Source organism: Mobula birostris, chromosome 1 (assembly GCF_030028105.1).
Source record: "Mobula birostris isolate sMobBir1 chromosome 1, sMobBir1.hap1, whole genome shotgun sequence".
NCBI classification, from domain to species: Eukaryota; Metazoa; Chordata; class Chondrichthyes; order Myliobatiformes; family Myliobatidae; genus Mobula; species Mobula birostris.
In genome coordinates, this window is record NC_092370.1 from 96702274 (window position 1) to 96729699 (window position 27426).

Below are 27426 nucleotides of genomic sequence, written 5' to 3' on the forward strand. Positions count from 1 at the left end.
GGATTCTACAAAGCAGCTGAATAATTAGCAGAGTCAAAGAAAGTTATTGCCAAAATAATTCATAAGTAACAATGAGGTCACACTTCTTACCATTCAACAAAAAGAAACAAGCATAGCTGGAAACACGTGAAGTTTTTACAGAAAAAAAATAAGAAGTAGGATCTAGATAAGGCCCTTTGGCCCTTCACATCTGTTTTTCCATTCATCATGATCATAACAGATCTTCTGCTTCAGCACCAATCCCTGTTTTGTCTCTATATCCATTGACCATCTCATTATCCAGAATTTTATCCAACTGTGTTTTGAATAAAGTTAACAAGTAAGCTCCTACAGTCCTCAGGAATTGGGAATTCCAAACATTCACATCTTAATGAAGAACTTTCTCCCCATTTCAGTCCTAATCAAACTACGCTTTATTATGAAACTGTAAAACATTGTTCTAAATTCCTCATGCAAAGGAGGTATCCTCCCTGCACTCAGCAAATCAAGCTCTGTAAGATACTTGCAAGTTTCAATTATATTTCTTCTCATTTTTCTAAACTCTCATTAATTACAGGTCTAATTTATTCATATTCTCCTCATTCAGCACACCCACCATTCTTAGAAGCAGTCTAATAAATCTTTGCTGTACTCTGTCTTGGCAAACATATGCTCCTTTTTTTGGTAAGAAGAGAAGATATCCCAATTGAGGTCTACGAGGACCTGTACAACCACAGGAAAATATCTTTTGTTTCTTCTTTCAGATCCTCTTCTATCATTTACAGGTTGCGTCTGTGAGTTGGCTTTCAGTGACTTGTATGCAAAGCCCTTCTACAGGAATGTCCCTTCAGACATAAACACAATATATCCCCACACTGTTTAAAACATTTTTTTTCTCCTTTGTACATCAAGGTGGATAACTTCACATATCTCATCAGTCATCCACTCAATCAGAATGCCCCCATGAAGTTTCTATGCATCCTGCTTTGGTCACAATCCTACTTAATTTAGTATCGTTATTGAAGAAGGAAATATGACAATGTAGAAAGTGAAATCAATGGAACCATAAGACCCTAAGATGCAAGAGAAGAATTAGACCATTTGGGCCATCGAGTCTGCTCTGCCATTTCATCATGGCTGGTCCAATTTTTTTCTCTCAGCCCAATCTCCTGCCTTCTCCCCGACCAATCAAGAATCTATCAACATCTGTTTTAAATATACATAAAGACATGGCCTCCACAGCTGCTTGTGGTAAGGAATTCCACAGGCACTTCACTATCTGGCTAAAAAAATTCCTCCTCATCTCCATTCTAGAGGGACAACCCTCTATTCTGAGGCTGTGTCCTCTGGTCTTAGACTCTCCCACCAAAGGAAAGATGCACTCTAACAAGGCCTTTCACCATTCAATAGGTTTCATAGAAACACAGAAAACCTACAGCACAATACAGGCCTCTCAGTCCACAAAGCTGCGCGGAACATGTCCTTACCATAGAAATCACCTAGGGTTACCCATAGCCCCTTATTTTTCTGAGCTCCACGTACCTGTCCAGGAGTCTCTTAGACCCTATCGTATCCGCCTCCACCACCCTCACCAGCAGCCCGTTCCATGCACTCACCATACTCTGCATAAAAAAACTTACCCCTGACATCTCCTCTGTGCCTACTTCCAAAGCACCTTAAAACTATGCCCTCTTGTACTAGCCGTTCCAACCCTGGGGAAAAAGTCTCCGGCTATCTACACTATCAATGCCTCTCATCATCTTATACACCTCTATCAGGTCACCTCTCATCCTCCGTCGCTCCAAGGAAAAAAGGCCGAGTTCACTCATCCTATTTTCATAAGGCATGCTCCCCAATCCAGGCAACATCCTTGTAAATCTCCTCTGCACCCTTTCTGTGGTTTCCACATCCTTCCTATAGTGAGGCGACCAGAACTGAGCACAGTACTCCAAGTGGGGTCTGACCAGGGTCCTATATAGCTGCAACATTACCTCTCAACTCTTAAACTCAATACCACAATTAATGAAGGCCAATGCACCGTATGCTTTCTTAATCACAGAGTCAACCTGCGCAGCAGCTTTGAGTGTCCCAAGGACTCAGACCCCAAGATCCCTCTGATCCTCCACACTGCCAAGAGTTTCAGTTTCAATGAGGTCATCCCTCATTCTTCTGAATTCTGTGAATACGGGCCCAGAGCCATCAAAGACTCGTCATATGACAAGCCATTCAATCTTGAGATCATTTTTGTGAACCTGCTTTGAACCCTCCCCAGTTTCAGCATCCTCTCTAAGGTAAGGGGCCCAAACCTGATCACAAAACTCCAAATGAGGCCTCACTAGTGACTTATAAAGTCTCAACATTACATCCTTGCTTAAATATTCTAGTCCTCCTTAAATAAATGCTAACATTGTATTTGCCTTCTTTACCACAGAATCAACCTGCAAATTAACCTTTAGGGAATCCTGCACAAGGACTCCCAAATCCTTCTGCACCTCAGTTTTTTGTAATTTCTTTCCATTTAGAAAATAGTCAACCCTTTCATTTCTTCTACCAAAGTGCATGATCATACACTTTTCAACACTGTTTTCCATCTGCTATTTCTTTGCCCATTCTCTTAATCAGTCTAAGTCCTTCTGTAGCCTCACTACTTCCTCAAAACTACCTGCCCCTCCTCCTATCTTCATATTGTCTGCAAACTTTGCAACAAAACCATCAATTCCATCATCCAAATCTATCTGACATATGACAATAGGTCCTAACACAAACCCCTGCAGAACATTAGTCACTAGTAGCCAGCCAGAAAAGGCTCCCTTTATTCCCACTCTTTGCCTTCTACCAATCAGCCTCTGCTTTATCTATACTACAATCTATCTTGTTAAACCATAGACTCATAGCTTGTTAAACAGTCTCTTGTGTGGCACCATGACAAAGGCCTTCTGAAAATCCAAGTACACAACATCAACCGATTCTCCTTTGTCTATTCTACTTGCTATTTCTTCAAAGGATTCCAACAGATTTGTTAGGCAACATTTTCCCTTGTGGAAACCATGCTGACTATGGCTTATTTTATCAGGCGTCTCCAAGTACCCTGAAATCTCATCCTTAATAATCAACTTCAACATCTTCCCAACCACTGAAGTCAAACTAACTGGCCTATAGTTTCCATTCTTCTGCCTCTCTCCCTTCTTGAAGAATGGAGTGACATTTGCAATTTTTCAGTCTTCTGGAATCATTCCAGAAACTAGTGATTCTTGAAAGATCATTACTAATCCTTCCACAATCCCTTCAACCACCTCCCAGGGCATACACCATCTGGTCCAGGTGACTTATCTACCTTCAGACCTTTATCCCTAGTTATGACAATTTCACACATTTCATGCCCCCTGAGACCAGGTACATCCACCATACTGCTAGTGTCTTCCACAGTGAAGAATGATGCAAAATACTTATTCAGTTCATCCGCCATTTCGTTGTCCTCCATTATTATCTCTCCAGCATCGTTTTCCAGCAGTCCAATACCCACTCCCGCTTCTCTTTTTCACTTCATTTATCTGAAGAAACTTTTGGTATCCTCTTTATTATTATTGGCTAGCTTACTTTTGTGTTCCATCGCTACACTGCCACCATCCCTGCCAGCATTCTTTTCCAATCAATTCTGGCCAACTCCTCGCTCATGCCTCAGTAACTCTCTTTACTCCACTGTAATACTGATACATCTGCCTTTAGCCTAGGGTTGCCAACTGTCCTGTATTAGCCGGGACATCCCGTATATTGGGCTAAATTGGTTTGACATACAGGACCACCCTTGTCCCCTATTTCCCCCGCTAATGCACAGCATTCCTATGAAACCATTCATGCTGAAACGGCGTAAAGTGAAGAAGCAATTACCATTAATTTATATAGGAAAAATTTGTGAGCGTTCCCAGACCCAAAAAATAACTTACCAAATCATACCAAATAAGACATAAATCTTAAAATAACACTAACACATAGTAAAAGCAGGAATGATATGATAAATACACAGCCTATATAAAGTAGAAATAATGCACGTACAGTGTACTTTCACTGAACAGAATCACCAAAGCCGATTTGTAGAAAAAAAATCGGCACGTACACGCATGCACACACAGGTACCCGTGCAAGCCTTCATGGTCATGGTAGTCTTTCTTGGGGTAAACGCAAGTGTCCTGTATTTGACTGCTACTTTTGTCCCTTATTTGGGAGTGAGAAAGTTGGCAACCCTACTTTAGCCTCCCCCCAAATTTCAGCATTAATTCCATCATATTATGATCATTTGCCCCTAAGGGTTCTTTTGCCTTAAGCTCTCTAATCAATTCTGGTTCATTACATGAAATCCAGTCCAGAATAGCTGATCTTCTAGTGGGTTCAACCATGAGATGGTCTAAAAAATCATCTTGTAGGCACTCTAGAAATTGTCCCTCCTGTAATCCAGCACCAGTCTGATTTTCCCAATCTACCTGCATATTGAAATCCCCCCATGACTGTTGTAACAATGCCCTTCTGACATGCATTTTCTATCTCCTATTGTAACTTGTAGGCCACATCCTTACTACTGTTTGGGGTCTATATATAATTCCCATCAGGTTCCTTTTTACCCCTGAAGTTCCTTTGCTCTATTCACAATGATTCAACACCTTCCAACTCTATGTCACTTCTAATGATTTGATTAAATTTTTTACCAACAGAGCAACACCCCCCACCCCTCCCCACCTATCCTTTCAATACAATGTGTATCCTTGGACATTAAGACCCCAGTATAATCTTCCCGCCATGATTCAGTGATGCCTACAGTATCATACCTGCTATTCTGCATATATACTGTAAATTCATCTACCTTATTCTGTATACTGTGCACATTCAGATACACCTTCAGTCCTGTATCTGCCATTATCGATTTTGTCCGCCTTTCACATTGTAACACATCCTGCTGACTGTACTAGATGACCTCATCTTCAGCACGATCATCCACTTTTCCTACGATATTACAATGCACAACCACTGATCCTTAGTTTTTTACTTGTCATAGCTTTTGAATGATTTATTTACTTCCACTTGTTGCTTTCTCAATCTAAAATAACACTTTACCTCTAATTCCATGACCAACTTCCTGTGTGGAATTGCATTTTAAATCTACTGAAACTCCAGATAATATTCATTGGTTTCATTTTAGTTCAAAGTAAAATTATTATCAAAGTACATATATGTCACCGTATACAACCCTGAGATTCATTTCCTTGCAGGCATCCTCAATAAATTCATAATAGAATACTAACCCTGATAGAATCAATGAAAACCTCACCATCTTCCACCATAATGCAAAAGACAACAAACTTGCAATTACAAAAAGAAAAAAAATATGCAATAAATATCGAGAACATGAGATGCTCTCATCCTTGAAGAAATCCAGTACCAGAGTCAAAGATGATTTTCCTTTCATAGATCCCCTTTGACTTTGGAGGGTAGCAAAGAATACTTTTGTGAAGGGAGAGAGGGCTATATTGGCTTTACTATTCTAAAGCTGACCAATAAGAACAACGTCACAGAAATAGCCTTACATAATGAGCAATTACATGGGAAGAGAAGATGGCGGCGCGACGCAGCTTGCAGCGGCCACTCCGGTGAATGATATCTGTTATCTGATAAGTAGGGTGCCATGCACAATCCTGATTTGATGGAGACAGATGTGAGAGCACGGAGGAACATCTGGTGAAACTTCTGAAATGCCTGTTTCGCTACCGCTGCTATTATGTGACCCAGAATCTCCGGAGGGGAAGACCCCGAGTCTTTGGCTTTGTCTGTTGCTCAGTGGCCGGGGAGGGGTCAAAGCGCTCGGCAGAGATGGTGCTCGGAGAGGCTGTATCGGAGGGGCTGGAGGCTCGAAATTTTTGGACGGACTCAGAGTCCGCTGCGGTCGGGTGCTTCCAATGGTGCTGCATCGGCAAGTTGGCGGTGCTTGGAGGTTCATGGCGGGGAGAGTTCCTCCCTTCTGCTGCCTGCGTGGGATGATGAGTCTATTGGGATTTTGAGGCTTTTTTTTTCCATGCCCATGGTTATCAAATTAAGGTATTGCTTTGCATTGTTGTAACTATATGTTATAATTATGTGGTTTTCTCAGTTTTAGTCTTGGTTTGTCCTGTGTTTCAGTGATATCTTTCTGGAGGAACATTGTATCATTTTTTAATGCATACATTTCTAAATGACAGTAAACAAGGACTGAGTGTCCTCATAATCTAATCTAAAATTCCCTTCACATTACAGGATATCACTGGTCAACAGCGAACTGATCCCTCTCCAGGATCATCTTTCTGATCTTAATGGATTCACTTTCAAGAAATGAGAAGCAGCCAAGGAACAGAGCAAATTGACTTAAGGATACAGTTTAAGATGCGAGCTGAAAATACATCTTTGAGCTTATGTGAGCTTATGATGTGAGCAGACATTGTATGTGAGAATATGGATAGCCAGATTCAAGATTGCAAAGACTGTCACTCACCTGCCTGTTCTTCAATGTTGCAGGAAACAGTGCTCTGGACTTTTCAGCAACTTTCTGTGAAAGCAAAAAGAAATCACTTCATGAAGGTTTATGACAGATGCATCATGTTACATAAATCCTGAGAATAAACATGCACGTTAAGAACAAAATTGCCTCTTAAATAACCAAGATGAAGTTTCATATTGTGACCATGAAAAGTCTATACTTCAATTTCACCTACATATTAATGTTGAGACTACGGATAACAAATAAACGAGGATCAACTATGATGCTCTCCACAGTGAGCCTGTCCAAGTTCAGAAATAAATGACTACCTAGCTGTTTAGGCAGTAATCAATCCCAAGGAAACTAGAAGGAGCAGCAATCTTCAGTTGACAGGAACTTTATTTAAAACTTAAACATGAGAAATTCTGCAGCTGCTGGAATTCCAAAGCAAGACACACAAAATGCTAAAAGAACTCAATAGGCCAGGCAGCATCTATGGAAATAAATAAACAGTAGATGTTTTAGTTCGAGACCCTTCTTCAGAACTGGAAAGGAAGGGGGAAAGATATCAGAATGAAAATAGGTCACATTCAAAAGTTCAATAATTCCATTTAATATCAAAGAAGGTACACAAGAACCTGAAATTCTTGTTCTTTGCAAATATCCATGAAAACAGAAGACTGCCCCAAAGCATGAGTGACAGTAAAAAACATTAGAACCCCTATTCCCACTCCCACACACAAACAGCAGCTAAGCAACAATCCTTCCCTCCCCTAATTACACCCTCCATCCATAGTATCATGGAATTGTAGCCACACTTTTAACCCATTAAATCTACCCAGCATTCAGCAGAGCAATCTTTCAACCCAGTCCTTCATCTTTGCCCAACCAAGTATTTTCCTTCGAGTGTGTATCCAATGTTCCTTTGAGAAGTATAACCTGTTGACCTCCATTACAGACGTTTTCCAGATGATACTGATTTTCCAAACAATTTTATCACTCAAACGATTATAAACTGAAAATGTAGAAATGAATATTATTGCATATTAATTCCTAAACACTGGAAGAGGTAAAAGGGTGGCATGTTCAATGGCTGTGTATTTTACTACTGATAACTGAGCTAGGTGCAGGTGGTCCAGAATCCTGTGCACAAAAGCATTGCAGGATTGAGCTTTACGTCACCAAGTGAGATTCAAATCTCGAGAGGCCAAGTTTCTTTTAAGCAGTGAGACATGCAAGAGAACTAGTACAATCACAACAGGAATTTCAATTTGCCTCACATTAATTGGGAAGACCACATTGGGAACTCAAAGTGATTTACTATTACTTTTGGGCTGTTGGATGTCTTATAGTCTCAGAGGTGATAATAATCTGAAGGAATGGTACGCAGTGGAGAGGTTGGATAGGCTGAGGTTATTCTCACTAGAACATAGGAGGCTGAGGGGTGACCTTATAGAGCTTTGTAAAATCATGATGAGCATCAGTAGGATAGAGAGAATAATTTTCCTAGGCTATGACATATGCTTAAGATGAGAGGAGAGGAATTTAAAGGAGACATGAGGGGCAAGTTTATCAGACAGAAGGTGGTGGTTACATGGGTGAGCTGCCACAGGATGTGTGAGAGGCAAATACAACTACAATGCTTAATGGGCATTTTGACAGGGATAGAGAAAGAGTAGAGGGATATGGGCCAAATGTAAGCAAAGGGGGTAATCATAAATAAACATTAGGGTTGGAATGGATAAGTTGGCCTGAAGAGCCTATTTTGGTGCTTAACAGCACTAGTTTTCATCATAGACAGGCTGAGAGTAATAAATGCAGCTCAGACCATCACAAAAGTAAGTCTCCCTTCCATTGGCTCTGTCTACAGCTTCTGCCTCCTCGTGAAAGTAGCCAACAAAATCAAGGACCCCTCCCATCCTGGTCATTCTCTTTTCTTCTCCTCTAAGCTGGCAGGAAGTACAAAAGCTCCAGAACATGTATTACCAAGCTCAGGAATAGCTTCTGTCTTGTTGTTATAAGACTCTTGATGGATTCCTAATCCAATAACAATGAACGTTCGATCTACCTCGTCATAACTCTTACACTTTATTTGTCATCCTGCACTGCACTGTTCCTGTAACTGCAAAATTGTTTTCCTTTTGTACTCCTTCAAAGTAGTTGCATGGAATGATTTGTATGGATGGTATGTAACCATGCAGCCAAAGCTTCTTATTGTATTTTGGTATGTGACAATAATAAACCAATTTCATGCCAACAAGAAATAACTCACGTGTTCACAATGATGAAATGGATGAATGACAGTAAGATCAAAATGCTCAACACAAGAAATTCTATAGATGCAGAAAATCTAGATCAACACACTCAAAATGCTGAAGGAGCTCAGTAAGTTGGGCAGCGTCTGTGCAGGAGAATAAATAGTTGACGGTTCAGGCCAAGACACATCACAAGCTCTGATGTAGGGTTGACTGTTTATTGCCTTCCATAAATGCTGTTCTTGCTAAGATCCAAAATGATGTAGGATGAATAAGGATTTCAGTGAAGAAAATAATATCGTATAGAAATACCTTTTGCTTTCAGAATGTAGAAATTACGGGATAATAGAGATTTGTCTTGTGAAGTGACATGAGATTTGTCTTGTGAAGTGACATGAAACAACAGAATCTATTCATTATCCATTAAACACAACACCTGATAGTTAATCCCATTACGGACATTGGAAAAAATGTTAGGTCCGGCATAGAAAGCTCAACTGATCTCTTATCATTAAGCAGAATCAGAATCAGTTTTATCATTGATTTATATGACATGAAATTTGTTGTGTTGCGCCAGCAATACAGTGCAAAGACATAAAAATTCCAATAAAATACAAAAAATAAATCAATATTGCAAAAGCAAAGAAATAACGCGTTAGTGCGTGTGTGCTCACAGGCAGTTCAGTAATTTGATGGTAGAGGGGAAGAAGCTGCTTCTGGATCATTGTGTGCAGGTCTTCAGGCTCAGTATCTTTTCCCCAATGGTTGTAACGAGAAGTGGGCATGCCCTGGATTGTGAGGATTCTTAGCGATGGACTCTACCTTCTAGAAGGCTAATCTTGAAGACTGAACCCTCTGCAGCCTCTTATCATCCTGTGCATTGGAGCCTCCACACCAATCTGTGATACAGCCAGTCAGAATATCCTCCACCGTACACCTGTAGAAAATTTGCATTACCTGCCACTCTCAGAAAATTCTACTGCTAAGAGTCACGATTTGCATATCCCATGTACAGAAACTAAATTAAGGGGCTAACAGATCACTTAATTCCACTGAGTAATAAGTGAATCAGAGAAGACAGGAAATTAATGTGGGCAACAGGTAAAGTAAGGTGGAGATAAAGCAAGCCGGAGTCTTACATTAAAATGCAAATGTACTGCAAGATAGGGATGTCTGTGTGTGGAAGTTAAAGGCAAATACATTTCTTGAGAACTCCCATAACCTTTTAAAAAATTGTAGCCTTCCTAATCTTTTAAAGTAAAAATGTTAAATACATCCGAGGGAAATAATAGACAAAGGAAATAGTGAAAGGTGGAGGTCCGGGTAACAAATGATCAAAGAATAAAGTAAGTCCTTAATGACTTCTTGGAATCAGTGTTCACAAATGATTCAAAACCACTGACCTTCTGTACAATTAGAAATTAAATAAACTCGCATGTGTAAAAAAACTGATGGAATGTAACTATGAACACTACTTCATTATTTGTCTTTGCATTATTCATTTATTTTTGTAACATGCTAAGTTTATGTCTTGCACTGTACTGCTATCGCAAAAGCAACAGACTTCACGACATATGTCAGTGATAATAAGCCTGACTCTAATTTTGACCCACAGATATTTTAAAGGATTTATTGAACATCAGTTGATATGGAGGTAAAGGATGTGGGAGAGAATATAATAAACAGTCTAATAATTATTGACATGTGAACATGACAATAATAGTGGCAAGTTTGTAACGAATCAAAACTATTGTTGGCTCACTACATATGGAAAACCACCAAAAAGATCATTTGATATGGATTTCTAGGTGATAGATTGTGCCAGGTAAAGCCAGGATGAGTCATTTTAGCGTATAATATGGTTGGAATATGCAAGGAACTAAAAAGAAATAATAAAGCTCAGTTTTAGTAAAACTGAATAAACAGGAAACCAATATAAAAAATGTGCATGCTGTAAGTAGGATTAAATGATCACAAACATGTTGAGCAAGAATACATAAAGGGTAATTATTGAAGAGGAAATGTGTCAAATAGAAAACAGGACAGCTATTTCTTTAATATATACTGGAGCAGGACAATATACTGGATGGACAATCTGTCGTGAAATGCAACAGAGTAGTTTGAGAGAGTGGGCCAGAAAGGGAACATAAGTTTTATATAGAGACATGAAGAGTTAAGGAAATTGCGAAACAATTTATAACTGTACATCATCAAGGAGAATCATCTACTGGATGCATTATCAAAGAAGGTTTTAATAAAACTCAGATGAAATTATTCTTAAAATACCACCACAAAGGGAAGCTGGACAGCTGGATACATTTAAACTAAAGGGCTAAGAATAACGTTCACAATGTAAGTGTTAGTTTGTGAAAGGGACTCATCTCGAGTACCACAACATATGGCAAAGATACTGGAAGGAGTACAAGTTAGCAAATCAACTGCATACTTGGCAACAGAGGAGAATATTTGATACCCTGGGCCCAACATATCGATGCAGTTACAAAGTCAGTGGCTATATTCATTAGGGGTTTGAGGAGATTTGATATTTCACCAAATACCCTCACAAATTTCTACAGATGTACCATGGGGACCAACGGTATTAGCTGTAACCGCATCTGACTGCACAGGATCGAAATAAGATACACGAAATTGTAAACTCAGTCAGCTCCATCATGGAGACTAGACGCAGAAGCATCCAGGAAATCTCCAAGGAGCAATGCTTTAAAAAGGCAGCATCCATCATTAAGGACCCTTATCACCTAGGATATTCTGTCTGCTCCCTGCTGCCATCAGGGAGGAGGTACAGGAGCCTGAAGGCACACACTCAACAATTCAGGAATTGCATCTTCTCCTCTGCCATCAGATTTCTAAGTGGACATTGAACCCATGAACAGTGCATCACTACAATATATTACTGTAATTTAGTTACTTACTATTATGTATTGCGATGTACTGCTGCCACATAACAATAAATTTCACAACATATGCCAGTGATATTAAACCCGATTCTGATTCTGAAGTAAAAAAAATAGAATACATAGTAGAATATGGATCTAAGCATAATTAAGACAAAAGTGAACAAACATTTATGATATAATCTCTTCAGCATAAAGTAACGAGTATAAGAGCTATTGAGGAAGGAGATGCATGTCAAAGAAGTTATGAAAATAATAAAGAAAAAATAAATAATTTTTTGACAGATGTGGTTCTTGTTGGCAGTAGGAAATGAAGCCAAGCAGCATGTTTGTAACCTTTTAGACTCACATAAAAGATGAAAATGCTCTTTGCTAGCCCTGCATGACCTTTTCTTCATAATGACCTTTGGGACACTTTTGGAAATAATGCTAAATATAGTTATAGGATACAGAAGGAGACAATGTTATTTGCTTATTTTTCCTCATCTTACTCATTTGATGTATCGCAGGGAAGCATAGTTAAAGATGACTGGTTAGGGGAGTTCTAGTAGAATTTTTCAAAAACGTTGCCTACATTTAGTCATTTTTTTGTCTGTTTCTGAAAGGTAAGTACTATGACTGGTTTGGGAGGTTGGTATGGCAACCTGCATCTTTTTATTATGAAGATGTGCATAATGGACCTTATGGTATCTATGATAAATTAAGTAATCATTACAGAGATATTTTGGTTGTTATGGTAAAATGAACTTAACCATTCACTGCAGAAAATGACTATCTAATCTTGTGGAGCAAATTGAATGAGACTTTATTATTCAAAAAATTTGACAAGTCATTTTGTCAAGCATTACGATACTAAAGTATGTGCAATAAATGATGGATGAGAAAGATATGTGAAAGACTGATTTCTACATTTGAAGCATCATAAAGTAATCAATCAGGCAGTAAATTTTGTCAGTGTTAGACTGGACAGCACACTTTAATGTATTGGTAGAAAAAGCATTAATGGTAATAATTAATAGAAATTAACCAAAGGCACATTTCCTTAAATTCCAATCCAAGATTCACATTTCCATCCCAAACATATTATTCCAGCCTGCAAGGATACTGCTACATTTTCCCAAACTACTGCTAATTATTGAAAATAATGCAAAGAACCGTCTCAGTTTTGTTGCAAATCTTAAGCATTCCATTCCGACAGAATGCAAAATGATGTACAATTTAGCCATTTTCTGTTGTCTGAAAACACATTTCTTAGCAAAATATTAATCAATATTTTCTGCTTATTATTTACTTCCTGTATAGATGATTGAAGCATTCTGATCTTTATGGGGTATTGAGGAACTTCAATGCAACCTTGATTTAATTGGATTCATCAGATTAAATAAAAATGCAACTTTCCCCTTCATTTCCAGTGCTGAAGATGGGTCTCAGCCCAACACATCAACTGTTTGTTCATTTGCATGGATGCTGCCTGACCTGCTGAGTTCCAGCACGTTGTGATGCCATGGCATCAACTTTAAATCAAAAGAAAACTGAAGATTCTGAAGTTTCAAATAATATCAGAAAATTCTCAAAGTAGTCTGTAGGTCACCCCCTACCTGTGTGGGTTTCCTCCTGGTGCTCTGATTTCCTCCCGCTTTTCAAAGACGTACGGTTAGAGTTACTGAGCTGTGGGCATGCTATGTCAATGTCAGAAGCATGGCAATACTTGTGGACTGCCCAGCACAGTCCACACTGATTTGATTTGATGGAAACGATACACTTCAATGTACACTTCAATGTTTAGATGTAAAACTAATCTTTATCTCTAATCTTTGATGTACAATGGATTTGTTTTTGCACTTGAATGACCATTTGTTTTTGGTGATGGTCTTTGAAAAGAAAATAATATATTGTAGAATTTCTTGCCCTTTCCCTGTAAGGTTCTTTAAGCTCTAGGTGACTGGGCCTTAGAGACAAAAACAATCCCAAAGTGGGCATACTTCTATCTAAAGATCATTGCTCACTGTAGCATTGAGCTACCAATCCTCACTCACATAATGAAGAGCTGGACTAATGCTCACTAACACACTAATGCTCACTAACACAGAGGTGTTGCCTTAGGAAAGATTAGCCTATTTGAAAGAAACTCTTTAGGGGACAGACAGCAGGAATCTATATACAAGTGTCAATCTGCTTAACACTAGACAAAATGCATTTAAGGTTTGAGGGGCTAAGTTCAAAGAAGATGTGCAAGGCAAGTTTTTTATTACACAGAGTGTGGTGGGTGCCTGGGATGCATTGTTCGGGATGGTATCACCTGGTTGATGTACCGTATTGAATTTACGCCATACATGCCACTGTAAAAAAGCATATGCTTGCCTGTAAAGATTTTGCAAAGCATCACTTGGACGATATTGTAAAGATGTGAAAGAAGGTCTTGTGATCAGATGAGACTAAAGTGGAACATTTTCTCCTCAACACTAAGCCGTAAGCGTGGCATAAATCTAATGCTGTGCATCAACGAGGTAACACCACCCCTACTGTAAAGAATGGTGGAGGTAGCATCATGCCCTGGGGATGTTTTTCAGTAGCAAGGACTGGAAATCTGGTCAGGATTGATGGGAAGATGAATGCTGCTAAATACAGAGATCCTGAATAAAAATCTATTAGCCTCTGCCAGAAAGCTTAAACTGGGGAGGAAATTTGTCTTTCAGTAGGACAAGTATCTCAAAGCACAGTGCCAGACCAACCATGGAGCAGCTTCAAATGAAGAAAATTAATGCCCTTGAGTGACCCAGTCAGAGCCCTGACCTTAACCCGATTGAACATTTCTGGCAAAACCTCAAGACTACTGTCCACCGTTGCACCCCAACTAACCTGGTACAGCTTGAGCAAATCTGCATGGAGGAATGGGCAAATCTTACTCCGTCACATTGTGTAAAGCCAATAGAGACTCATCTAAAAAAGACAGCTGGCTGTAATCGCAGTGAGAGATGGTTCAACTAAGCACTGAGCAGTTGGGGGGGGGGGGGGTGAATACTTTAGAACTGCTGACATTGTAGTTTTCAAATTTATAATTTTCCATGCTTTATGATTTTCCCTGTTTTTGGCTTGACTGTGGAAAAAAAAGAGCACATGATTGAAAAATAAAAATTCTCAGTGAAATTAATCCAAGTCCCTGGTGCAATACTCATTTATGTGAACAAAGGACTGGGGGGCTGAATACCTTTTCAGGGCACCGTAACTACATGGGGTCACTCATTTAAAGCAGAGATACATGGAAATTTCTAATCACAGAAGGAGGTGATCTCTGGAATTCTTTGCCAAAGAGTGCGGTTAAAGCTGTTTTTTTTCCTAACTTAATTCACATTCTGCACCTTTTAGTACAAAGGAAGCATCAAATACATTTTGTAGTTTGCAGTAAAATGATGAAGAACAGCAGGAAGATTTGTGTCATTTTTCAAAAACAACCATGACCATTTTATATTGCCTTCCAAAAAAGGTAACTTTTTAACACAAACAGCAAATGTTCATGTAACAAGTTAATCTGTGATCCACTTCCTCATATTTCATACAATTTTGCATATGCATGGTCATGCTCTCTGTGACACTTTCCCCAAAGATAGGTTATGAACTAACAAAACAAATTAACACCTCAGAAATCCAAAGAGCTTGCTGGTTAGAGAGAAAAATAGTAAATAGTCATGGTGCCACCTTCTTTCTTCTCTTAAGCTCATCACCCTTACTGGGGCATAGGCCTCTGACAGTAGCTTGCCAGAGTCCTCTGTCTTGGCCCGGTAGCATCCACTTTCACCACATAACTTCATACATCTGCCAGGCAAAGATCCTTCCTTTCCCAAGGACAAGGTCTTTGGAGTTTCTGTAGGCGTTTCTGTGGGCTTTTGGGCTTTTGGGCTTTTATGGGGTGGGATTGGAAACCCTCCTCCTCTCTCAGCTGGGCTTGGAACCATCCATGCCAAGGTCAATATTTATTTTTCAATTACATCCATCGAGGCAACTTTCCTCACATTTTATCTGACTGTTGTATCGATAACGTTTTTTTCATTTTCTTCATTCCATTCAAAACTGCATTGAGCAATGAAAATGAATATTTAGATGGTTGAGGCAACTTTCTTGATGATATGCAGATCCTACTTAACTGCTGTGCTGAATGCATCAGCACAAGAGATACATTTTTATGGACAGTATATTCACATCCGTGACTCTTCATATTTTATCAAGTAGCTGAGCTAAGTAATGAAAGATTTTAAAAAAAAAGATACTGCACTTTGTTCCACTCTCAGATTACTTCACACTTTATACTTCAAATCAGCCTCAAAAGTAAAGTTATACCTGAGGCAAGACTGCTTTTTTCTGACTATATCAGTACGCTTCCAGAAGTAAGTTTCTAATATAACTTATACCCTACAGCATTGCAGGAAAGGGGACGGATGAATCAATAGACATTGTATTATTGAATCTGAACTGACAAGGTCTGCATATTTTTGCCAACTTTCAATAGGAGTGATTGGGAGGCATTGAAATACCAAACATAATATTTCTCACTCTTTATTGTTCTAGGGTAATGACAAGGTACTGGATTTGAAAGAAAGGATGAAGTGATTAATCTAAGACACCAACACATCTACCCTTATGTATTAATGACTAACGATACCATGAGATGCAGTTAAGAAATAAATTAAGAACAATGAAAGATTCAACACATGAACCAATTATAGGAAAGTGCAATACATTTGATTAAAATACATTAGTCAGCACTGCAGACAATAAATAGATGATGCAGATCATATGAAATGGGATATGAAATTACACTGAGAAGGAAAGACCACTGTCTCATGCCAGGGTATTGATTTTACAGTGGGACGAAACTGCCAGAAAATTTGATAGTTAACAGAGATTACAGCCAAATTCTGAACTGTTACTTTGTGTGTCAGAATGAAGAATGCAAGTTCCTGCATTTGGAACTGTCCATTAAAAATCACATGTTCTCTTCACAGGGCCAGACAATCAGCACCCCAGATAAAAGATTAATACCAAGTGATGCTATATTGTCATATGAAAACTCACATGTGTAAGAACAGATGTAGACAACTCCTCTCCTCACATCTACATCACCATTATTGAAGGGCATGCCTGACCTTTGATCACAGTGCCACTTTCCTCCCTAAACTCTGATTCCTGTCATTCCTTTAAAATCCAAAGAATCTGTTGACCTTTGTCTTGATTATGCTCAGTGATTAAGTCCCCATGACATTTTTGGGTGGGGAAGTTTGGAGGAAAGGGCTATGCACGTGTCTTCAAATATCAAGGCTATTCAAAGTCTTGCATCCCACGTGACAAAATATTAATGCAGGCTGATGGAAGTTCACACACAATTGTACACTAAAATTGAGCTCTCGAAAAGTGCTGCTTTAATACACCCCAAGGAACAGAAGAATCTCTTGGCCTTGTTTTCAGCCACACAGGAACATGGAAGTGCGCACATCATGCCACCATTCTAGAAATGCTTCCTACTTTGACATAATCTCAAACTAACAACATATTCTCTAATTCCTTTCTTTGTTACATTTTTGTTATTTGGTAATCTTTAGTTTCGTTATCTAATTCTGCCTTAAAACGTCTCTGCTGTTTCCCTGTGTTCACAAGTTCCATATTCTAATTACTGTCCAAATATGTGTTTTCTTTTGAACATGCTATACTGGTGATAATCTTATATTTATGGTCCTAATTTTGATATCCCCAGAAGAAATGACATCTTTTCTATCAAGCTCTTCCACAGTCTCAAAGAAATCTACATTCAGAATTAACTGTGCTGATTTGGATGACTTAAAGATGTCAAAATTACAAAGAGAAAATATGTGAAGGCTAAGAATCTGAAACAAAGACAGATTCACAAAGGCAATTTCATACTCTAACTACATTAATGAAATGCATGTGATTCTTTAATCACCTTACTGTTTTCTACAGTTAATATTGCTATTTAGCTGTATTTTGAATCCTTTTAACTGGAATTACAGTCCAAAATTTGCCACTACAGAGGAATACACAGAAATATTCATTTCCTTTTATCTGGAAGCTGAAGGGATTAAAAGAATCATTTAGTCTAATGGCAGCATCCACAAAGCTGTTCATTTTTACTGGCTGGCTTATTGTTTTCAATGAATGAGAATGCTTGATGGAAGTAAACATGACAAACTACATCAAAAAGAATTCAGCTTCATTGCAATGCAGAGCACAAGGTTAAACACCAAAGCCATAAATCAGCAAAGCTACAGGAAAAGTGGAGCAAATGACAGGTCTTAAATGTTAATAAGCAATCAGAAGATATTATCTGCATTTGAGTCTCTACCTTCTGCAAAGCTCCATAACGTTGAATAGAGTCCGACAGCTGGTTTTTAAGCCTGTCCAGCTGCAGCCATTCCCTCTGCAAAAGAAAGAAAGAGCTCTTTAAACATTTCCTCCAAACTTATTGCAACAAGCTGTACTGAGACTTGCAAGTTTGTACCATATCATTTTTGCTCATACACCATTGATGTGCAAGAGGTATTAAGAGATATCCATCATCATCATCATCATCATGTGCCCTGCTATAAGACATGGGCGACCATGGTCTTCCAACAGTCATGACTCTGATTGGGGGACTAAACAGATGCCACACCTTGCCCAAGGGTGACCTGCAGGCTAGCAGAGGGAAGGAGTGCCTTTCACCTCCTTTGGTAGAGATGTACCTCTACCCTGCCACTCAAAAATAAATATTGCAAAATCAAAAATTCTGAAATAAGTTAAAACAAAGCAGGAAATATTGGGAGTCAGTGATGATGCAAATGTTTAGGGGAGAGCCCTTAATCTCAGAGCTGTAGTGAATGTATTACCAAATAAGCTATTTGATGCTGACAGAATAATGGTAAATTTTTAGCCGAAAAACCTTCTAACTTGATCAGAAACTATAGGTCATTTATGGGATAAAATGAATAGCAGATGTGTTTATTTAATAGTCATTTCCAATCAATTGAAGAAACATAATATGGTACAGAGGCAAAGCTCATATTGACAGGGATCAAAGATCAATCCTGACCTCTGGAACTGTCTGCATGGACCTTGCATGTTCTCCTATAGTTGTACATGGAGAGCATTCTGACAGGCTGGTATGGAGAGGCTACTGCACAGAACCGAGAGAAGCTGCAGAGGGTTGTAAATCTAGTCAGCTCCATCTTGGGTACTAGTCCACAAAGTACCCAGGACATCTTCAGGGAGTGGTGTCTCAGTAAGGCAGCGTCCATTATTAAGGACCTCCAGCACCCAGGGCATGCCCTTTTCTCACTGTTACCATCAGGTAGGAGGTACAGAAGCCTGAAGGCACACCCTCAGCAATTCAGGAACAGCTTCTTTACCTCTGCCATTCGATTCCTAAATGGACATTGAATCCTTGGACACTACCTCACTTTTTTTAATATACAGTATTTCTGTTTTTTTGCACATTTTTAATCTATTCAATATACCTATACTGTATTTGCTTTACTTGTTTATTTATTTTTTTTAAATTTTGTTTATTATTAGGAGGAGGAGGAGAAGATGGTGGCGCGACGCAGCGTGCGCGGCCGTTCCGAATGAATATCGTATGCGTTAAGTAGGGGGCCATGCACAATCCGGATTTGTTGGAGACAGCCATGAGAAGCACAGAGGAACACCTGAAGTAACTTCTGAAATGCCTTCTTCACTGCTGCTGCTACTGTGCGATCGAGAATCTCTGGAGGGGAAGGCCCCAAATCCTCGGCTTTGCCTATTGCCTGTTGCCGGGGCCGGGGTTGAAGCGCTCGGCAGAGATGGTGCTCGGTGTCGGACAGCTGGTCGGAGGCTCGGAGTTTTTGGATGGACTCGGAGTCAGACTGTGGTTGGATACTTCCAGTATGCTGCATTGGCAAGTTGGCGGCGCTGGAGGTTAAGCGTCTGCGTGAGATGATGGGACTTTCGAGAGACTTTTGAGACTTTTATCGTGCCATGGTCTGTTCTTATCAAATTACAGTATTGCTTTCCACTGTTGTAACTATATGTTATAATTATGTGGTTTTTGTTAGTTTTTAAGTCGGTTTGTCATGTGTTTCTGTGATATCATTCTGGAAAAACATTGAATCATTTCTTAATGCATGCATTACTAAATGACAATAAAAGAGGACTGCGTGTCCTCATAATCTAATCTAATCTATTATTTTTTTTCTCTTCTATACTATGTATTGCATTAAACTGCTGCTGCTAAGTTACTTAATTTCACATCACATGCCGATGATAATAAACCTGATTCTGATGCACTGATTTCCTCCTGGTGCTTCAGTTTTCTCCCATATCCCAAATGTATGGGTTGAGAGATTACTTGGCCATTCAGTAGGTGACTGGTGGGAGAGAGTTGATAATATAAAAATGGGAATAACATAAGAGCAATGAAAACAGGTCAGTATGAACAACGGGGACTGGAGGAACAGTTTGCATCAGTACACACAAAATGCTGGAGGAACTCAGCAAGTCAGGTATTATCCATGGAGAGGAATAATCAGGCAATGTTTTGCGCCAAGACTCTTTATTGAGAGTGGAAAGGAAGGAGACAGAAGCCAGAATAATGTGGTGTGGGGGAGAGTAAGGAGTATAGGCTAAGGCAGCTGAGGGTAATGATGGGTGGGTAGGGGAGAGGGGATGAAGTAAGCTTCTGGGATAGGTGGAGGAGGCGAAAGGACAGAAGACAAAGGAATCTAATAGGAGAGGACACCGGATAGTAGACATTGGGACATCACCTTCACGCTGTCCACCGCAAAAGGCAGGATCTCCCAGTAAATACCTATTTCAATTCAACTTCCATTCCTATTCTGACACAACTGTCTAGGGCTGCATCTACTGCAACAACTCAGACACTTGTATGACAGAAAGCAGACATCCCACCCTGCAAAAACTCATTTCAGGGAGGTAGCTCCATCAATTTGCGGGAGACTTCCGGGAGAGGTGGGATGTCTGCAATAGAGTAGCTCCTTAGCAGCTAGCCAGCTAGCCAGCTAGTTTAAATAACGTTAGCTACGCTAATGAACGAATGACACCTGTTAAACTCATCTCAACATGTCTTTTACAGTCTTAACCCACCATGGGCAATAGAAAAGTCATTGTTGCTAACTGTGCAGCGAGCAACACTGTCATCATTTTGACCCCTATTAGGCAGGGGTATACTTTAGTGTAGTTTGGGCTGACGTACGTTTTATATTTTCTTTTTTTTTCAGAACACTCTGCCATGGCGCGCTCTCTCTCTCTCACGCTTGTGCTCTCGCTTGCTCTCTCTCCCTCGCGCTCTCTCTCGCTTGCTTTCTCTCTCGCTTCCTCTCTCGCTCTCGCTTTCTTGCTCACACGCTCGCTCTCAAAAAAATTGATTTCCGTGATATTGTATATAAGTTGTGGGCATCAGGGAGCCACTATTAATATGCGGGAGACTTCCGGAACTTCCGGGAGAGGTGGGATGTCTGCATTATGTTACTTGCAGCTTATCTTGCCTAAAGAGTGTCCAGGATTTGAGACATCACTGCTTCATTATCTGAGGACTTGTGGATGGACTTGAATAATACAGATGAGCTGACTTTCAGAGTTGAAATTAGAAACAGTACCCTTCACATCAGGATAGCATTTGATCAAATATGGCATCAAGCAATCCTGCTAACCTGGAACCAGTGGGAATTAATGAGTAAAGCCTCCACTGGTTGGAATCAGAGCTAGCACAAAGGAAGATTGTTGTACTGGTTGGAATCAGAGCTAGCACAAAGGAAGATTGTTGTACTGGTTGGAGATTAATCAACTCAGTCACAGGACATCTCTGCAGGAATTCATTTGGTAATGCCCTAAGCTCAACCATCTTCAGCTGCTTCACCAATGAACTGCATTCTACTGCAAGATCAAAACTAGGAATGTTCAATGGTATTGGCATTAGTTTATTATTGGTATTGGCTTATTGTTGTCAAGATTCAGTGATAAGTGAGCAAGAGTTTTAGCACTGACTGCCTACCTTTTGATCACTGCTGGAGAAGGAGTCGGTGAGCAGCCTATCAATGAGTGGCTCACTGTGGCAGGTAGGGGGGCCCCTCTGCCTCGAGTGGTGTTCCTCTCTTTCGATGAATGTCAGTAGTATCGAGGATGGTAACGTGGTTCCTCGTTTATGGATTGTAAACTTTTTCAGACTTATGCTTTACAGTATATATTCTGTGACATTTTATCGCCCGTTCCTTTTCTTTTTTGTTGTGCAAAGGGAGGGTGTTTGGAGGTTGATGCTCTTTTTAGTGTTCTGTTAGTTTTTGTGTGGGGGAGGGATTGTTCTTTTTGTGGATCAATCGATATTCCTTTTCTGTTTTGTGTGAGGGTGGAGGTGATGATCGGGGTGCCGTTCTATTTTGTACAGGGGTATTCCTTTCTGAATGACTTTCATGTTCTTTCATTGTTCCATGTCTATCTGGAGAAATTCAAATTTCAGACTTGTATATAGATACATGCTTTGATAATAAATGGACCTTTGAAAGCATATTGCTCGCTGTTTATTCAGATTAAATTATTACATAGTGCATTGAGCTACAGTAAGGTAAAACACTAATAATGCAGAATAAATTGTAAAAGTTATACAAGAGTGTGGCGCAAGTAAACAATGAAGTGAGGTATCATAATGATCATAAGACCATACGACAAAGGAGCAGAAGTCAGCCATTCGGCCCATCAAGTCTGCTCCGCTATTTTATCATCTGATCCATTCTCCCATTTAGTCCCACTCCCCCGCCTTCTCACCATAACTTTTGATGCCCTGGCTAGTCAGATACCTATCAATTTCTGCCTTAAATACACCCAATGCCATGGCCTCCACTGCTGCCCGTGACAACAAATTCCATAGATTCACCACCCTCTGACTAAAAAAATTTCTTCGCATCTCTGTTCTGAATGGGCGCCCTTCAATCCTTAAGTCATGCCCTCTCGTACTAGATTCCTCCATCATGGGAAATAACTTTGCCACATCCACTGTGTCCATGCCTTTCAACATTCAAAATGTTTCTATGAGGTCCCCCTCATTCTTCTAAACTCCAAGGAATACAGTCCAAGAGCGGACAAATGTTCCTCATATGTTAACCCTCTCATTCCCGGAATCATTCTAGTGAATCTTCTCTGTTACTGTCTCCAACGTCAGCACATCCTTTCTTAAATAGGGAGACCAAAACTGCCCAAAGTACTCCAAGTGAGGTCTCACCAGCACCTTATATAGCCTCAACATCACATCCCTGCTCCTATACTCTATTCCCCTAGAAATGAATGTCAACATTGTATTCGCCTTCTTCACCACCGACTCAACCTGGAGGTTAACCTTAAGGGTATCCTGCACGAGGACTCCCAACACCCATTGCATCTCAGAACTTTGAATTCTCTCCCCATTTAAATAATAGTCTGCCCATTTATTTCTTCTACCAAAGTGCATAACCATACGCTTTCCAGCATTGTATTTCATTTGCCACTTCTTTGCCTATTCTTCCAATCTATCCAAGTCTCTCTGCAGACTCTCCGTTTCCTCAGTACTACCAGCCCCTCCACCTATCTTCGTATCATGAGCAAACTTAGCCACAACGCCATCTATTCCATAATCCAAATCGTTGATGTACAATGTAAAAAGAAGCAGCCCCAACACTGATCCCTGTGGAACACCACTGGTAACCGGCAGCCAACCAGAATAGGATCCCTTTATTCCCACTCTCTGTTTCCTACCAATCAGCCAATACCCTATCCACGTATGTAACTCTCCCGTAATTCCATGGGCTCTTATCTTGTTAAGTAGCCTCATGTGTGGCACCTTGTCAAAGGCCTTCTGAAAATCCAAATATACAACGTCCACTGCATCTCCCTCGTCTAGCCTACTTGTAATTTCCTCAACAAATTGTAATAGGTTTGTCAGGCAGGATTTTCCTTTAAGGAATCCATGCTGAGTTCTGCCTATCTTGTCATATGCCTCCAGGTACTCCATAACCTCATCCTTGACAATCCACTCTAACAACTTCCCAACCACTGATGTCAAGCTAACAGGTCTATAATTTCCTTTTTCCTTCCTTGCCCCCTTCTTAAATAGCGGAGTGACATAACGATGTAGATGATGAGGGCAAGAGACCATATTACAAGTCTGATAACATCATGACAGAAGCTGTCCTTGAGATTCGTGGGACATGCTGTTAGGCTTTTGTATCTTCTGCCCAATGGGGAGAACAGAGAATATGGACAGGGTCTTTGATTATGCTGGCTGCTTTACTGAAGCAAGCGAAAAACATTGACAGAGTCAGCAACCTTCACGATTTATATAATGAAGCAGTCCACATCCCAATGCAGCAAAATCTCAACAATATCTTGACCCAGGCATAAGTGGCAAGGAACATTACTGCTACACAAGTACCAAGCAAAGATGATATCCCACAAGAGAAAATCCATCTCTCGCCCACTGGCATTCAACGGCAATATTTTCACATAATCTCACAATATTAATATCCCAGGTGCTTACAGTCACCAAGGCTTGTAAGGAGTGTGTTGGAATACTCTTGACTCGCCGAGGTGAGTGTAGCTTCAACAACACTCAAGAAGCTGGACACCGTACAGAACACTCCCTTCTCTCAAATTTTCTGTTTCTGCCGCAGTTGCTCTCAGGATGAGGCTTTTCGTTCTACCATTCCCCTCTCTCAATATTTCCATCTCCACTGTAACTGTTCTCAGGACGAGGCTTTCCATAATAGATCAAAGGAGATGTCTTCCTTTTTCAAAGAAAGGAGTTTCCCTTCCTCCACCATCAACGCTGCCCTCAACCGCACCTCTTCCATTTCACACACGTCTGCTCTTACCCCATCCTCCCGCCACCTTACCAAGGATAGTGTTCCTATTGTCCTCACCTACCCACCCACTAGCCTCTACATCCAGCACATAATTCTCCAGAACTTGGGCCATCTTCAACAGGATCCCACCACCAAACACATCTTTCCCTCCACCCCCCCCAACTTACTGCTTTCCACAGGGATCGCTCCCTACATAACTCCTCGTACTTTTGTCCCTCCCCACTGATCTTCCTCCTGGCACTTATCCTTACAAGCGGAACAAGTGCTACACCTGCCCCTACACCTCCTCCCTCACTACCATTCAGGGCCCTAAATGTCCTTGCAGGTGAGGCAACAGTTCATCTATGTGTCTGTTGGTGTCATATATGGAGTCCGGTGCTCCCGGTGCGTACACCAGAGAGACCTGAATAGTTTCGAAAACTGGTTCACTGAGCACCTATGCCCCGTCTGCCAGAAGAAGCGAGATCCACTTTCCATTCCCATTCTGCTAGATCAATCCGTGGCCTCCTCTATTGCCGCGAAGAGGCCACACTCAGGTTGGAGGAACAACACCTTATATTCCATCTGGGTAGTCCCCAGCCTGATAGTATAAGCATTGATTTCTCGAACTTCTGGTAATGGCCCCACCCCTCCCCTTCACCAATCCCCATCCCCTTTTCCCTCTCTGACCTTATCTCCTTGTCTACCCATCGCCTCTCTCTGGTGCTCCACACCCCCTTTTCTTTCTTCCATGCCCTTCGGTCCTCTCCACCTTCTCCAGCCCTGTATCTCTTTCACCAATCAACTTTCCAGCTCTTTACTTCATTCGTCTGTCCCCCTCCCGGTGTCACCTATCACATTGTGTATCTCCTTCCTCTCGGCCAAAAACATCGACTGTACTGTTTTCCATAGGCGTTGCCTGGCCCGCTGGGTCCCTCCAGCATTTTGTGTGTGTTACTATACAGAACTTAACTTGATAGGCACCCCCATGCACAACCATTCACTGACTGCACCATCGATGCACAGCAGCAAGTTTGTACTATCTACAGGATGCATTACAGTGACACATCAAGGCTCCGTGGACTTCACATTCCAAGCCCATAAGCTCTACCCGATAGAAGGAAAAAGGGAGTAAAAACATTGCCACACCACCACATGGAAGTTGCCCTCCAAGCCACATATTATACTGATTTAGAAATATATCTCTGTTTTATCAACATCACTGGTTCAAAATCCTGGAATCCCCTTCTAATAGCATTGTGGGTACAAACACACCTCAACAACTGCAGCAGTTCAAGAAGGCAACTCACCACCAGCAGCTAATGTTTAAGAACAACTGTGCAACCATTATGAATATCCTTTTCCTGGACCTTATATGGAAGAAAAGTCACTGAGGTTCAAGTTAAGATGTTTGGGCTGAGAAGAGTGCCCTGAGGAACCTGCTGGGTGGGGCTGAGTGCTGAGAAATATCTGTTCTTCACAGCCATGTTTTCAAGTATAACTCAGATTTAGGTATAGGTATAACTTCAGCCAGTGCAAAAAATTCCCCTTGATTCTCAGTGAATAGTAACAATGATTTTTGGGTGACGCTCAGCTACCACTCCCTTGATGTCAAAGTCATTAACTCTCATTATATCACAGAAAACCATAGGCTATGTTTGGGCTACAGCTGCCATGAGGTCCGGAGTTGAATGGAACAACACACACAAAATGCTGGAGGAATTCAGCAGGTCGGGCAGCATCTATGGAGGGAAATGAACAGTCAGTGTTTTAGGCCAAGACCCTATCACACCATTTAACTCCAGACACAAGTAAGATTGAAGACAGAAGAAATTTGGAGCAACACACAAAAAATTGGGATTGGAAGCAATCGATTTTCAGTCGAAGCAAGCAGCTGAAGAAGGGAGTGGAAGAAATCAGGTAGAAAAAGTCATTTTTTTTTAAAACACTGCTTGGGGAGAAGGGTCTGCACTGCGCAGGCGCGTCACGTAGCACGCCAAGGTTTAAAAGCAGACCACCAAATACAGCGGCCATTGTCGGAGTGGACTGAGTCAGAGTGGGACGGCTTTGGCTCAACAGGCTTCGGCGAGAACAGGCAGAGGCCAGGGTAGGTTCCGGTAAGTTTTTTGTTCAGATTGTCTAGCGTAGAGAGGGTGCCAGGCAGGATGTTGGAATGCTCCTCTTGCAGGATGTGGGAAGTCAGGGAGCCCTCCAGTGTCCCTGACAACGACACCTGCAGGAAGTGCATCCAGCTGCAGCTCCTAACAAACTGCGTTAGGGAACTGGAGCAGGAGCTGGATGACCTGCGGATCATTCGGGAGAATGAGGAGATTATAGATCGTAGCTACAGGGAGGTAGTTACGCCAAAGGAGCAGAGCACAGGAAATTGGGTCACTGTCAGGCGAGGGAAGGGGAAAGGGCAGGCAGAGCAGGGTTCCCCTGTGGCCATTCCCCTCAACAACAAGTATACCGCATTGGATACTGTTGGGGGAGATGACTTACCTGGGACAAGCTGCAGTAGCCGGATCTCTGGCACTGAGTCTGGCTCTGCAGTGCAGAAGGGAGGGTGGAAAAAGAGGAGAGGGGTAGTGATAGGGGACTCGATAGTTAGAGGTGCAGATAGGAGGTTCTGTGGTCGTGACAGAGAATCCAGGATGGTTTGTTGTCTCCCGGGTGCCAGGGTCAAGGATGTCTCTGATCGATTGCATGACATTCTGAAGTGGGAGGGTGATCAGCCAGATGTCGCAGTGCACATCGGTACCAATGACATAGCAAGGAATAGTGAGGAGGTCCTGGAGAGTGAGTATAGAGAGCTTGGTAGGAAGTTGAAAAGCAGGACCTCGAGGGTGGTAATCTCAGGATTGCTACCTGTGCTAGGTGCCAGTGAGGGAAAAAATAGGATACTCTGGAGGATGAACAAGTGGCTGAGG

At 41.0% G+C, this 27426-nt stretch overlaps 1 protein-coding gene across 4 annotated transcripts in view; it reads right to left on the bottom strand.

Annotated features, from left to right (window-relative positions):
- Nucleotides 1–27426, bottom strand: part of tsnare1 (T-SNARE Domain Containing 1) — a 997034-nt gene that overhangs the window by 433621 nt on the left and 535987 nt on the right. For all 4 annotated transcript variants that reach the window (XM_072267235.1, XM_072267104.1, XM_072267180.1 and 1 more), the window contains exons 6-7: nucleotides 18001–18075; nucleotides 6494–6547 (exon numbers count right to left, since the gene is read on the bottom strand). In XM_072267235.1, the coding sequence (XP_072123336.1) occupies nucleotides 6494–6547; nucleotides 18001–18075 (129 nt within the window). The remainder of the gene's footprint in view (nucleotides 1–6493; nucleotides 6548–18000; nucleotides 18076–27426) is intronic.